Raw genomic sequence first — 16,733 nt, forward strand, 5'->3', positions numbered from 1 at the left:
CCAAAGATTTGACCACGTGTCTCAAACTTATGGAAAATTCCCATATTCCCCAATATGGTGTTACATGCATTGTAGATGCCCTTTTGTGGGCATGTTTATCAGCACATTTACTAGTGAGTTTAAGGTTGTGACTAATGTTCAATGTTTTATGTGCTTATGAATGCACCTATAGATGAGTTAATATAAATGTATATCAAATTGAATTTCAAATACACTTATAAACAACCATATAGATACATAGACTTTGAAATTTCTAACATGTTTAAATGTGGGCCCTTTTTCCCAAAAGAAGGAACCTAGAGCAACAAAGCAAACAAATGGTCAAAACACTACGCACACACATGCACGCACACACGCACAGATCCAAGGTGTAAGAGCACATATGAAAGATTCAAAGCTCAAGAGCTCTTGTAGTGTCACCAACATAATATGGCTTCTTTTCTATGGTTTCCACAAACTTGGTTCTCATAGTTCTTTTTTTTTTGTTTATGTTGTATGGTTTCTATGTGGTTTTCTATTCTTCTTTGTCACTTCTCACAAAATATGTGCTTGTAGGTCATAACTATGGGTACACTAAAAGCATGGCTAATGTGCAATGTAAACACACCTATGATTAGGGCCATACACATGTAGTTTGTAAAAATAGACACATGTAGAAACACAATCATAAACATGTCTACTTTTTTGTTAAGAAAATATGTATAAAAGGTTTGGAAGATGCTTGTATGAATTCATGAACATGGAAAGAGAGAGAAGTTTTATGTGCATTGTTGCACAATAAATGTGAAAATATTTAGTTGTGCACAATCGTAATCTATGTCATTGCATATATATGAAAATAGAAAACAATGGATTGCAATTGTATTCATTATGAACAAATATGGTGAGGTTTTCCAAGCCTTAAACATGGGCATAAATATCCATAACCATAGAAAACTATGATATGTGTTATGATGGGTGAACCACAAAGTATACTTTCCCTTGTAATTCATGGATCTATGTGTGCTCCTCCTTGGAGTTTGGACTAGGACATTTTTTCATGTGGCCTTTGCTAGGCATAAGCCTATCTTAAGTGTAGGGATATACGTAGACGTACACTAGATGAAAGCTAGATAAGGCATAGGCTAAGCTAGATATTATGTAGGTATATGTGTATCCATAGACCTAATGTAGGCTAAGTGTAGGCTAAGCTTAGGTGTAGCATAATTGTACACATCGGCTAAGGGTAGGTGTAGACATATTAGTTCTAAATGCAAACATAATTGTACACACATGCTAAGGGTATGCACACACCTAGGGCTAGCATACACCTATGCCCATACCATGCCAAGCTTATGTATATGTTTATGCCTAGTCCATGCCATACGTAGGGTAGGCTATTCATGTCATAAACTATAGCAAGTCTAGGCCTATGCCTAGCACACGTCTATGCCTACACTAGCCTAACTTGGGCCCTAACTTGAGCCTAGCCTATACATGTGCCTAGCTTACACCTTGCCTATACCTGCACCTGCCCATGCCTAGCCACACCTACTAGATGTAGATAAAGGTAGACATAGGTATAGACTAGGCTAGATGTATGCATAAGTAAAGGTAGACATAGGTAGATGCTACACTAGATGCAGGTATAGATTGTTGTATATTGTTTAGATTGTAGTATGTTGTATGTAGATCTATGTCACTAATCCTAATGTGTTATGTTTCTATTCATCTTATTACAAATATTAATGTGGTTGGGATCCTCATCTTAGAATCTTGACCCAGATGTTGAAGGTCCTCATGTGTCCTTCATATACAACCTAATGCCAACATCCTTTCGAGATCCGTTCTATCATTTGTTGAGAATAGAAAATGATGCTTAACATGAATGCCCGTAGAGGCTGAATGTGTGCCCATAAGTGGCTTTGTATGAGAGAGAGAATGATGTATGCTCTAGGAAGAGATGTCTAAAATCCCATAAGCACAGAGAGGAAAAGTGGTACTACCCAAAAGCTATATAAGCATGTACTTGACACTCATTTCAATGTAATGGCACTATCAATTTGAGTCACTCAAGATTGTGTTTATGAGTCCAAGCTAATCTATCTTGGAACCTAATTCACTTGAATTACAATTCCTCATTCTAACAATGTATCGTGTGTTTGACTTGTGTCCACCATGGTCGATCTAGTTCTAGGTCCATTTTTATCAACATGGTATCAGAGCCATGGCTGAGCTAGGTAGCTAGTGGTGTGATTTCTTCTTTGTCCATCTTCCTCATGAAACCATGGTTGATTGACTAACAGCTATTGTAGGGGCGACTGTGAAGGGATGCTGAATGAGTTTTTGATAGACTAGACTCTTGCTGGCATCCTCGCGAATCCTCTGTGAGCCTGGAGCAATGAAGCTTCACCGATGGCAAGGCCACATGCTTCATAATATCACTATTCTTGATAGTCACCACATCGTCCATACCCCTTCCTTTAATCCATTCAGTAGCAATAGATGACGAAGCAAAGGCAGAGCCGCATCCAAAGGTCTTGAAGCAAGAATCAACTTGGATCTGTAGCTTCATGACATCCCCACAGGCGGGAGCTCCAACCAGCCCGATGTCAACATTCTCATGATAGGCACGGGAGACAAAAGTAGGAAGGACCTTCGATAGAGTAGGGGAGGAGGGATGAGCGAGCCGTGCGAGGGCACCGAGGGAGCGACGTAGTGTCATCATGGTTGCAGATAAGCTGGCCACTTGCAAGACAATCAGTCGAGGGCACTCTCTTTGAGTTCGTGCTTCTGCAGTAATGCAATTGAAAGCAAAGCTGCGATGCTGATGAGGATTCTATGATAGTGCTGCCTGCAACTCTGTGATCAAGAAGATGTATGCCACAGACAAAAAGAAGGTCGAGGATGCAGTGGAGCAGGCCATTCAGTGGCTCAACCACAATCAATTGGTCGAGGCGGATAAAGTCAATGCCAAGATGAGGAAACTAGAGGCAATGTATTCACACGAAGCATTTGAACTGATTCGGAAACATTTAAACCTTGTTTTGGGACAGGGAGAGAACCTGATACACTGGATCAAACTACTATGGCTCAGATCAACAAACTGCAAATAGGACAAGCATATGTAGCATCAATAATTTATGGATATTCTCTGAGAAAAGTGGATAAAAGGTTTTAATTGGAGAAGACTATGAAGGTTAAGAGTGGATAAAAGTTTTCAATTGGAGAAGACTATGAAGGTTCTTCTAGCTAGCTTGGTTGAAGTTGAGCATGTAGAGTACAAAGATGGTCAAAAGTATGACTTAAAAGCTAATGTTGCACCTATTGTTACATCTTTAGCTTTAAGAGACATCAAAGCAATGTACCTGTGTATATGCATCACAAAAACATTGAGCAAAAAGATTGTGTCAAGAAGACTAGAGCAAAAGGCACATACTCATCTCAAACTCAATGAGAAAGAAGACCAAAAGGACCTCACAAAGAAGACTAGAACACAAGATAGTGAAGAACAAGTCAAAGATGAAGAGCATGAAGAAAAGACACCAAGAAGATCGTGATCACCCAAGGTTGCCAAAGAAGCGACAAGAAGATAAAGAAATTTCCTACTAACAGCAAAGAATTTCCCATAGTGGATGTAAAAACCCTACCAAGAATGTAAACTTTCAAACCTTAACTTGATTAGGCTACCAAAGAGCTAGTCTCCTAGTCCATGTTTTACATGCAGTGGGGACAAAAGCTAGCAAGGGTAGAGACTCATCATTTGAGGGGGGGGTGTTGAGAATAGCAAATAATGCTTAACATGAATGCCCGTAGAGGCTGAATGTGTGCCCAAAAGAGGCTTGCCCATAAGTGGCTTTGTATGAGAGAGAGACAATGATGTATACTTTAGGAAGAGATGTTTAAAATCCCATAAGCATAGAGAGGAAAAGTGGTACTACCCAAAAGCTATATAAGCATGTACTTGACACTCATTTCAATGTAATGGCACTATCAATTTGAGTCACTAAAGATTGCCTTTATGAGTCCAAGCTAATCTATCTTGGAACCTAATTCACTTGAGTTACAATTCCTCATTCTAACAATGTATCGTGTGTTTGATTTGCGTCCACCATAGCCGATCTAGTTCTAGGTCCGTGTTTATCAACAACATTGTCCACTTTTGCTACATTTGCTCCACAATCCTTGGCTCCAGTTGCATCCACTCCATTGTCTCCATTAGTGGGGCCATCTTAAGAGGGTGGCAATACTTGTGCATGTCACAGATGGAGATAGAAAAGTTGAGGTAGAGGATACTTGGAAGATTGTTTTGGCTATGGAGGAAATGTCTCACCATCACTATTATGAGGGAAGCCCCTTACCATTACTAGGCAATCAGGGCAGTAGATTATGAGTCTTGACCTATTTCTCGAGTGTAAATTCCAAGGTGGGCATTCACTTAATGTAAAGTTCTATGGGTATTCACTTAATGTAGAATTTTATAAGTATTCGTGTAAAGTTTTGTGGATGTATATGTTCCTTTATCTATCATGATCTTGGTATTGCCAATTTGGACCAATGCACATGCAATCTGGATTCAAATGTTTTGCATCATTTGTGGCCATTATGTTTGCAAATAATTATGGGTACATCCATAGGCAAGCATTGGATTGGACCAATGCACATGCCTTGTGGATTCAAATGTTTTGCATCATTTGTGGCCATTATGTTTGCAACTAATTCTGGGTGCATCCATAAGTATACATTGGATTGACATGCGAAGCTTGATTTCCTTTATAAGTAAAAATGAATGTAAATTTATGAGTAAGAGAGAACTAATTTATGCTCTTGCGAAAGGTAGCTCCATTTGTCATCTCTAAATTGCACCCAACATACAAATGTGTATATTTAGCAAACCATTGCTTTGATTATATACACTCGTGGGAACATGACCTTAATACAAGGCTAGATGCTAGGAGGCGAATATACTAGAATGTATATTACATACTTCCATGTGTTTTGCCAATATGGCTTCCTCTTGCAAGCATATAAGAATTTACCAATATATGGCTCTGTCAGCTTGAACGTTGAGATGAATGTTCTCAACATTACACGACCATTGTCTATTGAATTTTCGACAGTAAACAAAGAACACCATATTAGAGAATTTGGGAATTTCTCAAGTTTTAATTTTAAATAAGTGATAAATATTTGACCACATGGCTAAATCTTAATCTATATTTGAAAGTGAGATTTATGAAGATAGCTTATATAGTATTTAGGGTAGACTCCACCTTTAAGTAAGACAACAAGATATTCACAAGATATGAATATGTGGTCAAATAATGAAGGTATTAGGGGTTCCCTAAGTACATGGAAATTCCCAAATTTCCTAATGTAGTGTTAAAGTGACGAGAGGGACCCAAAAATTTGACGGACTATGGTCGTGATAATCGCAAGGTGTCGAGAACAACCAACTTAATGGCCAAGAACTCCCCCTTGAGCCTCGTTGTCTACCATGCACGATGTGGTCTTGCTCGTGCCGTCGTTCAACAACTGCTCCCCACCCTACTTGGTAACATGTTATATCGTCATGGAGCTTCACCTCTCTCTCCTCTCTTCTCTAAGCCCTCACGTATTGCTATTATACTGGGTCTCTTCACGTGTGGCTTCTTTGGGTCTCCGAAGGCAATAGCTTCACCTGCTACTATTATACTACTTCTCTTCTCTAAGGCCTCACCTACTCTTATTAAACTAGGCCTCTTTCGCGTCCTGCTGCTATGGGTTCCCAAAGGCAATCGCAGCATTCTCTCTCTCCTCACCGGCTGCTATTATACTAGGCCTCTTCACGTCCCGCTCCTTTGGATTCCCAACAGCGATCGCTCGAGCATCTTCTCGACGGCCTCACCTACTACTGTTATACTTGCCAGCGGCCTCTTCACGTCCCGCTCGTTTGACACCTTCCGTGCAACTTGCCTCAGACCAGCTCGCCTCCGTCGACGTTGGCGGCAAAGGCAGCTTTTTCTGCCCGAGCCTTTGCCAGTGTCCGCCGCGCGCCCCCCCTCCCTCCCTCCCCCTTTCACCTCTCCACATATGATCACTTGTTCCTAATTGTGATGATGGAAAATGCTGCAAACAAGCTGGTGATCTGGGCGGCATATATATGCTGCAACTGCAATCCGAATCACCCCAAACCATCACGTACCGATCAATCACGACCGTCCCTTCAAAGGAAAGATTAAGGAGGATATATCTGGAACCCATATGAAAAGAAGGCGTTTCTACTGAACTACCTATAAAGTCTCTCTTTGGCACTAAGGTTGTTGCCGCGCACACAGCGCACAAAATAAGAGAATTTGCATGAGCAAAAGGTGGCGCCGAGGCCCAAATGTATTATCATTCGCAGTACTTTTGAAATCAGAATCAAGATTTTGTTTGGGGATCAAATACAGTGTGGTTTGCAAAATTTGGAAAAGAGAAATTAAGAAGTGTACAGTTTACAAATGAAATGAGGCCTTGTTTGGGGATCAATGATCGTGTACAGTGTACACTGTACAGGCACCATACTCGCCAATCAATTATACAAGGCAGCCTTTACAATAGCTTATCCAAAAATGATTAATAGTCTACACATGTTCAATCTGCACGTTCATAAAAGGAAGGCTTTGAAGTTTGGACACGACCCTCTATAGTTTCTACCGCCACTTTGTGCAGATGTAATAATACATGCACCAAGTATTCGCTAGTTATATATAAGTTTGTGACAAAGTTCCTTTTTGGGAAGGCGTCAAGATTCTCTCTTCTCTTATTTGATACAATTTCGCGTTATTAAACAAGAGATCTTCCAAATATTTGCTCTCTGCTTATACTTTGAATCATGCGAGTGCAATGTGTGCGCATTGATACAGACAGAGACGTGCCATGCCTTTTAGTATTCAATGAGAGTTATTTTTCCATTGAGAAGGCATGCCATGCATGATGCCACGTCTCGCCCAAACTAAACATTGAGGAATGTTCTTTTGCCTCTTTACTAGATATATAATTACCTGCCTGCCCTTTCCAAGTCTAGTCTAAAAATGACACTCTTATGCTTAGGGATGCATTAGGATCTATATTTACCTTTGAAATCTTGTTGGAATAACAAGTACTGCTGATGAGCTCAAATGGCAGCTGATTACAAGAATGGGAACTCACCTATTATGTCGATTAGATCTGACAACAGTCTTTGTTTTGAATTGGAGACGGTATATCTGTCTGATCAACTAAACACAGTAGTATGGCACTGGTTCTTTTGAATTGGAGCCGGATCCTGAGCTGGAGCTAGTATAGCTGTGTGAAGGAGATAGTAGCACACAGTGTTGAGCGGCTAGCTCTGCACAGTATTTTGCGTGCTGCTGCTGCCTCTTCTTCAGCTGATGCACCCTCGTCAGTGTGCCTGATCCAGCCAAATTCAAGAGCCGTCGATGCTGCTTAATCAAGCAACGCCTACTATTACTACTACCACCATGGCCACTTAATTTACCAACTACTTGTGCACCAGCTGCACCCGCTGCCGCCCCCTGGCAATGACACAATAGAGAGCTCTCGATTGCCTCCATCTTTTCCACCTCTGCCTTCAGGAACTTCAAGTAGTGAACTGCCTCCTCCAGCATCGAGGCTGTGTCCATTTTCATCCCACCTGGCACCAGCCTCTGCAACACGCGCATCTTATCGCTGATCCTCTGTCGTCGATGGCGAGCGGCCACACTCTGCGGATCCTTAGAGATTCTTACATTTTTTCGCTGCTTTGGCCGAGATAGCATCATTTCCTGCTCTGTGACGAGGTTGAGAGGCCGGAGGGCGGCTGCTCGGTAAAGAAGCTCCTTCTGATCAACTAATGGTAAGTATGCAGCAGCAGGGTTGGTGGTGTCTGCACAGCTCAAGATGTCTGGGGGAGCTGCTCCATTTGGTATGTGACCCGCACACAGAGTCATGCTGGTGCTCCAGCAGTCGGTAGCTGTGAGTGTATCATTTGCGGTAGCAGCCATGGTAGTATAATTGTTTGAACCAGAATCATGAGGAGACGCTTCGAGATGCCCCAATTTGGACGCATGAACTAAGCTTCCAGAATCAGGAGAAGCTTCCTGCAATTTCGACTGCACATGATTAACCGGGCTTGACCCTTGCGTCACATTCACATGACTGCGCGGCCTTTGCGACATGGCGTTTAGTTCTGTCAAGAAGTGCTGCTTACTGGGGAATTTAATATTCTTCTCATCAAGGTATGTTGAAGGGTGATTATGATCGGTACCACAGAACAATTTAATTTGCTGGAGCTGTACAGCTTGGGATTGAATATCCTGTTGCTGGTGATCATGAGCAATTATACCTGAGCTTAATCCGTAGCTAGAATCCAGTGACATCAACGAGTGACGATGCCCTACCAAATTGTGATCAGCGGTCATATAATTAGCCCGCACCATATCTTCTCCAGTATTAGATCGTGGGTGTACACGGAGCTGCTGAAACCTGTGATCCCTTTCTGCGGACAGCTCCATGTTGGCGGGAGAACTGTAATTGCCAATCACCGGTGGGTTGGAAGGCTGACTTGCATCATTCGGAAGGGCAGCATCCAATGTATTAGGCTTAATATGATCCATACCTGCGTGATGCACTTCAAAACGGTGGTACTCCGCAGCTGCAAGCTGATCTAAGAGCTGTCGGCCATCCATAGTACTAGACGTACTTTGGTTGGAAATATACAGCCCTGCAGCCCCATCATGCATTAGATCAGCTGGCCCTGCCATGTTCACCAATGGAGCGGGGGCGTATTGAGGCCCCGATGTTTTCACATGTATGTAATGATATTGGGAATGGCCATCACCAGTATTATGTCTGACGACGCCGTGGTCATGATCTTTTTGTAAGTTAATTAGTTCTTGATCACTATGACGATGATGATCGCTACCTTGAGCGATGGGACTATTAGTACCGTGACCCTGAAGATGCTCAATCAAGTGTTGCTCAATATCGGCTTTCTGGTAGACACTGTCCTGTTGCTGCTGCTGCTGCTGCTTCTGTTGCTGATGCAGCAGCTTCCCGCAGTCTGAATTATGCAGTGAGATGCCGCCCATAGAAAGGAGCATATTATTATGAGGCAGACCATTGATGTTTGCATGAGTAATGGAGGGTACTTCAACGTCGTGAGGATTACTGGATTCCTCTGCCTGCATGTTGGAGCTGCGATTCTAATTCTCCCTCATGAATCCCTACATGTGTCCCCTGTCTCGCAAGCTCCTCCAATGCCTTGATACTCTTGACAGCCGGGCACAATATACCAATAAGAATTAGCTGGTTTCTGTGAAACGCGAAAGCATCCTCATCTATACGGAGAGTGCAGTAGTGCGTCATCGAAATACCTGCAAGCTGTATCAGAGGAGAGACGACAGATCAAAAGAAAATAAGGATCCTTACTCTAGGATCGAATAAGGCAAACAAATGGTGCAGCTATTAAATGCGCCTGTGATCAAAATATTTATTACCCAGAACACATAAGTCTTAAGACGGTGTGCTTTCTGCACATGATATGTGAGTACTAACAGTTACTAAAAACTAACCATGAATCAGGGAAAACCAAACGAGGAATATGCATGCAGCAGCAGCTCAAATTGCCAATCGAATTATTGTGGATCAACTGGCTCATATAATAAACGTATCCATCCATGTTCCTGGCGATGACATAGTGGCCGCGTTAGCCTGTAATCCAAACCAAACGATACTATTGGAATAGGCAGCTTCCTTATATACACCTATGTGTATATATACAAACACCCACACACACATGCTCGTACGGCACATATCTGAACTCTCACTTAAAATAGTGTTTTTTGATTTTGCAAACACTTGCACCCACAGAGCACATGCAGTGCTAACTGTAATCTGATCGAATATTTATATTACTAATACTAATACTGAGAGAAGAGAAAGCTCCGCTATACAACAAACTAGCACGCCATATGGCACACCTCGGTTGTGACTCACCAGAACAGCAATGATGCAATCTAGCGAGGAATATGAGAGGCTACTGAGTAGGCTACTACATTTAAAGCAAACAGTCCCCGTCTTGCCAAACAAGTACTCATGCCAGACTACCACAGTCTAGTCTTGTCACTTGTCATCGTATTCTCATTCTCATTCTCGTTCTCGCTATTATTGTTATATTTACTGTTCAAAATTGTATAATAATGGCAGTCGTCTAGTTATCTTGTTACTTTTAATAGTCTCCTCGAAACTTCTTTCTTCAATATGAGATCGACTTACGTGGCAGTTCCCGAACACGCACTCGCACTGGGGGGGGGGTGTGTGGAAGTGCCGATTTTTATACATATTAACAACACGGGATTCTGAAGAATGCTAATCTGGTGGTGGTGGGTCATCCATCGGGACTCGGGAGGCGATCGCAGGAAGTGCGTGCTTAGATCTCAACCTCTTTTTATAAGCATAGAAACCTTCCGGTCGTTTATAACGAGCGGCGAAACCACATTCGTATTTTCGACAAAGTAAAGAAATGGGCTGAATCTCCTCTTCTTCACGAATGGACTTGCAGACGTCTTTGTTGTGGGTGGGTAAGTAGATGAGGAGGAGGAGGAGGAGGAGAAGGAAAACAGTACTGTGGAGCTAGGCACATGAACAGTGAATTGGAAGAAACGTAGTCGATCGGAATTACTTGCAAATGATCGTGGAATATCATAATTATTCATTCATTCATCATTATCGTGAGAAGGAAAAAAAAGAAAGCAAAGCCATTCGATTCTAGGCGTGACGGGAGATTCCTGTTTGCGGGCTACCTCGTCCTCGTCCTGGGCCGATGGGGAAGTATATTACTTTTCTTTCGGGAGGAAGAAGCAGCCTCTCGCCACACGCGAAGAGGACGGGCCAGGCACGACTCCTAAAACAAGAAGTAAAATTCTTTTGCCAACAATCATAATCGGAAGGCCTTTGGTCCCCCCCCCCCCCCCCCCCCACCGAGCACTCTCTCTCTCTCTCTCTCCCCCCTTCTCTCTCTCTCTCCGGAGTCGCGACACGTGTCTGAGGTTTGGTCGAGTCCAATATTTAGCTGAGAAATGAGGCGTGCTCTATCCAAAAAAGATCTGTGCTGGGTATGCGACAGAGACTTCCTTCCCTTCGCTTCGACGGTCTCTACTATCTAGTCACACAGTCTGGCATCCTTACGGCCACATTTTCTTTCCTTCCTTTTGTCAAGGGGTCCGGGAGTGCTCATGTACAATTTTTCAGATTCGCGCACAATTTCTTTTGGGCATATGCTTAAGGCAGAGTGGTTTCTCTCTCTCTCTCTCTCATCACGAGAGGAGTGAATCGTGATTATATACTTTTTACCCGATTTTGTGCACAATTGTTCTAGGTTTCTTGAAAAAATACTCGCTTTTTGCATCCCAAATTTATTCTAGGGTAATGTTCTTGCTATAAGAAGCTAGCACCCTTTAATAAGTGCAACTCTCTCGGGGGCATCCAAAAAACCAATGTTCAATGTAAATTTTAAAAAGTGCAACAATCTCCAAAAGAACCTTAAAATTAAAAAAGCATAAAATTATGAAAAAGGATTACAACTTACACTTCACCAAAAAAAATTATGTAAGCAGCTCCATGTAATTTGGCTTAAAATGCGATTATATGTAATTTTATCCAAAAATTCTTCACCAACAAAAAGTACATAAAATTTGGCAATTACATGTAATTTGATCAAATGGTAACATGTAATTCTATTTATTACTTTTTTTTTCTATGAACATCAAGCCTTACATTATCAATGCCTTCAGCCTCCATTAGTCCCTTAAGCCTTAATCTCTTTAGCCTAGATCAATTATACCTTACTAGTGGAGCACGCAAAGAATGATAGGTTGTTGCTTTGCCCAATGCAACATGAAGCAAATTTGCAAAAAAGAAGAAGAAGCAAAGTTACCATTATCTTGCCTCCCTTGTTTAGCTACCAAGTCTTTGCCTTTTATTCTTAGATTCTTCTCTCGTTGTAATTTCTTGTTCTTACACCCCCAGCCTGGTGCTTTCTCTCCATTATCTCTCATGTAAACTTCCCCTCACATGCACACACTCTCTCATTCTACCTCACATGTATTACTTGCATGCAAATCTAACCATACAATACACACTAACATAAAGGAAATGTCAACAAAGAATATTGAAATCTGTAGCAAATTTATTGGCATCAACGATAAAACATATACATGTAATATAAAAGAACTTCAATGTTAATAAAAAAGGAGACTTTACCCAATAGATCTAATCAAAATTAAGTGTTCTCTTTCTTATGGAATAAATTGAATGAGGTTCATCTCCACACACAACATGGATGGCAGAAGCAACGCCAAAAGCTACAACTTGCTCTTGTATTTACATAGTGGACGATATGCTAGTCTTCCCCCTTTTCTTACATATATAATCAAAGAAACCACATTGTAATAATACCGACCATTTAGCTACAATTGAATAATGTAAAGTTGAGACATATCATTAAATTACATCTTCATTAGAAAATAATGATATAATAATATCTGGCCTGACAATCCTTGTCTATTCGGTAGGTGTTATGCTATCTTGATAAAAGGTTATGTAGTGTAAAATCTAATCTAGAGACATATGCAAAATTTTCTCCAACTCCTCATCTGTGTACTGTTGGTTCATGATGCTCTCCAGACCAAGTGTGGTGATCTGCCAACCAAAAAGAGATGTTAGTGAATTTAGTTAGAGGTGAAAGAGAAGTACCATCACAATATATATTTGGAGTTGCATAAAAGTTTAAAAACATATAATAAAGTACCAACATAAGTGAGAGGTCACGATTGTAAGCTGTTATAAGCACAATCAGTTCTATGGCTCCACAACTTCATCTTGGCATAGCTCGGCATACATTGGAAGGTCTACATATAGGTCTCCACAAAAAGAAGAGTCTAATTCACTCTCAATGAATTCTTGTATACCCATCTCATCTTCTAATTGTGCTAGATTTCTCGAGCTTGTCTCCTCCACATGCTGCAAGCCCTCTTCATCCTCCACTTACTACAAGCCTTCCTCCCCCCTACTTGTATGCTCTCCTCTTCCATGCCAGGAACATTGCTTTCATCATATACTCAAGCCATCTAAGGTGTTATAGGGATAGCATACAACCAACAAGGTTATTCTAGGTTAAGATAGAAGATTACATATATATATAATAGTCAAGAACCAATCTACAAAACAAACTCTTGAATAAGTTGCCACTGAAGCGGTAAGGAGAAAACGTGTGAGGAGCCACCCTAGCAAGTTGGGGAGAAGCCATAGTCAGCTTAGGGTTAGAGATCTATTGCATGTCTAGTGACCTAGATGTGTGTTATTATGCAATTTAGAGTGTCAAATTGTACATTTTCCATTGAACTACTATGAAAGAGTGTAGTATAAAAGCTTGGAAGTTTATCTATTAAGCTTCTATGAAAGAGTGTAGTATAAAATCTTGGTAGCTTGGCCGAAGTGGTCGAACTTAGTAATGAATTCCATCTAATTGGTGCAACTACTTGCACTAAGTTGGCTTGAAAACTCAGTCAAAAGTGGCTTGGCCTTTGAGATTAAACATTTTTTGGTTCATTTGAGCACATTTGTTACGTGGTCAAGACCTTTAGGTTGAACTAATCTTAGTTATGAGCTTTCAAGATTAATGACCAAATACGAAGTCTCTTTTCTAAGAGATTACATCCCTAATTTTCCCCAAGATTGTCAACTACAAATAGTAAATTGGGCAAGTGATACCAATCCAGTTGACACTGGTAGATACATTGGGCCACAATTATCTGCGGACATCAAACAATTGTCGATCTAGTGTTGGGATTATAACAACTGTGCTTAAACAATTGCCTTGTTAGTAGCACATTTGAGATTAGTCGATGAAGTGCAACTAAATACAATTAGGGTATCATATCATTTCGACTGGTATCATTGATTGTTCTATAGAACTTTTAGGAGAATTAATTGGGATGGCATATCACTGTGGATCCATGTATCCAGAGGCCTAAAGATAAACCTCAATACAGACCATAATTGTCGACCATTCTTAAGTTATTAAGTGCTCATGCTTTAGTGAAAGCCTTAAGCGTTGAAGCTTAAGGAACAATCTATAAGAAAAATTAGATTATGGACCTATGTCTAATTTAAGTTAGTGTGAGATAGGAAGGAATTAGATCGTGGAAGAATTCTAAAGAGAGAAGAAAATAACAAATCGAAGCTCGAGATTAATGAGTAAGGGAAACAAGCAGCTAGGCAAGAAGCTTGGCTATTGGAGAGACTCGAAAGAGTCAACCTGTTATTGAACTTGGATATAGAAGTAATATCTAAATCAACCAAATAACCTTTTCCAATCAAACAAGATGCCCTCGAGAGGAAGCAAAATAGATTTGTATTATTGGAATAGAGTTGTTTCTAGTATGAAAAGCCCAACTGAAGATAGGATTGAGCAAAGTGAAGATCAAGAAAGCGCAACTAATGCTATACTAGGTAGTCATGAACCATACATGAATTGGGACCTAGAGTCTAATTTTGTTATAAATCAATTATTTAAAGAACCAATGGAGGTTCTATGGATAGAATGAGCATCAAATTTAGAATTATGATCCTTATTTAGAGCTCCTCACTAAGAGGAATCATTGCAAGATATGTTCGACTTCGAGTTGAAATCCATGTTTAAGGAGCCCAAAAAACCTGTGTGGGTTGACTTTACTCAAGAATTTGGGCTAGTAATCTTATTCAGGGAAACTATGGCTCGCAATCTTGTAGGACTAGCTAATTTTACCCAATTTGGGAGCTTTAGGATGAAGATCTTAATGCTCATACACAAAGATTTAGAGTAATGTGTATAGAAAATGTGATAGTGGATAACAATCAAAAGCTTCATATCCTTCCAACAACATTTAGGGATGAGGCAATGAGGTGGTAATTGAACTTAGTCGCTCAATATAAGAGACGTGTTACCCTATCAAAAGTGTTCCTAGAAAAATTTCGATGATAAGGTTTCCAAGTTTGATTAGCTCTTCAATTAGATTATTTATCTCAAGGGAGAATTGAGAGTGTTGAACATTATATTGAAGATGAACCCACAACCCCTTACAAGCCAACTCGGGGAAGTTACTATATGTATATCCTCTACATCACGTGCTTTCAAAGCCTATTTATAAATATCCTTATCTATGAATTTTTTTTGAATAAACATAACCCTTTTCTATTCAATCTGTAAATAAGCCCTTTATATTACATCCTTTTGTATGTAAAAATTGTATAAAAATAGTATTTTAAAAATACCTTATGTTGAACCCACATGATGCACACATATATTCATGAGTAACTTACCCAAGCGAGCCAACCCAAAAGTAGAAATTCGTAGATGGTCTCAACCTAGATGTACATCAACATGTGAGCTTACAAAGGCATGCCACATTAGCAAAAGCAAAGAGCCATGCTAGATGATGGAAAGAAGTGCACCTTAGTCAATAACTACGGAAAATTTTATTCAAGGAGCCTCGAATGGATTAATATCCTAGCACTTAAAGTGGAGTACCTAAGAATGTGTCCTATGTGGTTGTTCCCTTAAATCTACCTACAACTACCAATTCAAACATGCCAAATGTATCTTCGAATCCTTATATCTCAATTCCAACTTACATGATACTGGCATGAATGCCATCTGTGTCCCAAACTCACTCTATACTAGATGAAGCTAAAGTAGTGGACTTAATCGCAAAGTCTTTAAGAAAATTAACAGAGGAGATTCCAAGTACTATTAAAGAAATTTATTCAATAACGACGCAAGCCACCAATTCACAACAACCTTCAAGCAATTCGACTTCAAATCCACCTAAATCGAATATCTAGTGTGCTAAGTGTCATGGGTATGGTCATGTTGTGGCTACTAAATGGCGTCAAGTCTAATGCCACAAACAATACATCCTTTTTTACATTTTACCTAAAGGTAGTGCATTTAGACACTAGTTATTAGCACAAAATAGGTCAAGAGCAGCAACAAGCTCGAGTAATGTAGACAATTTACAATTATATGGACAAGAATAATACTACTTATGAGATTACACCATCTAACCAACCTTTTAGGCCATGAGGTTTTCCTACACAAGGAGGACCTCCAATGCCTCAGAACAATCATAATAGTGATTGGAATTGAGGGAAATTTTCTCGTTTTATAAGAAATAACAAAAAATTTCATAATACAATGGGGCAAAATGGACAACAAAGGCCTAGAGGACCAATAGCTTGTTATCAATGCCAATAGGAAGGTCATATGGCTATGTACTACCCAAATCTATGCAAAAATTAGGACTATATACATCTCTACAAGAAACATAGTGACAAAGGATATTATAAAGAGAATTGCTTCAAGTGGGATGATAGGAAGATTAACAATAAAGGTAAAAAAGTCTCCACTGACCCCTCGACTTCAGCTGCAAATCTAGTTGAACTAGAAATGAAAAGGGAAGAGAGTAGCGTTAAGTCAAAGTTCCTACCTTGTAGGGTGACTTTTAAGGCCGGACCCTATGATTGGTGTCATCACTAGAGCATAAAAGTAGCAACAAAAGGAGTAAGGCCCAAAGGAAGAGAGTCTTTAATCAAAAGGAATTTCAAGAGAAAAAACTAAGGATATATATCCTAATGTAGAGCTAGTTGCATAGATCAAACTCTCATCAACACTCTTCTAATCATTTGTTATTGCATGTGCCCTTGGAAAATCG

General features: G+C 40.3%; 1 protein-coding gene and 1 pseudogene across 1 annotated transcript; both read right to left on the reverse strand.

Annotated features, from left to right (window-relative positions):
- Positions 1–2,278: 2,278 nt before the first annotated feature.
- Positions 2,279–2,707, reverse strand: LOC148031764 (iron-sulfur cluster assembly protein 1 pseudogene; annotated as a pseudogene).
- A 3,899-nt stretch (positions 2,708–6,606) lies between these two features.
- Positions 6,607–9,950, reverse strand: LOC148031765 (uncharacterized). Its single transcript, XM_087685419.1, has 2 exons — positions 9,555–9,950; positions 6,607–9,363 (listed from the first exon to the last, which is right to left on the reverse strand). Exon 2 carries the CDS (start codon positions 9,168–9,170, stop codon positions 7,221–7,223), a length of 1,950 nt encoding a protein of 649 aa, XP_087541545.1. The 5' UTR covers positions 9,171–9,363; positions 9,555–9,950; the 3' UTR covers positions 6,607–7,220.
- Positions 9,951–16,733: the final 6,783 nt, after the last annotated feature.

This window comes from Lygodium microphyllum, chromosome 9 (genome assembly GCF_053477565.2).
Source record: "Lygodium microphyllum isolate KBCC chromosome 9, Lygodium_microphyllum_v1.1.10, whole genome shotgun sequence".
Lineage (NCBI taxonomy): Eukaryota > Viridiplantae > Streptophyta > Polypodiopsida > Schizaeales > Lygodiaceae > Lygodium > Lygodium microphyllum.

Excerpts from the sequence above, each read along its gene's own strand:
- LOC148031765 (XM_087685419.1), bottom strand. The coding sequence starts at position 9,170 with ATGCAGGCAGAGGAATCCAGTAATCCTCACGACGTTGAAGTACCCTCC.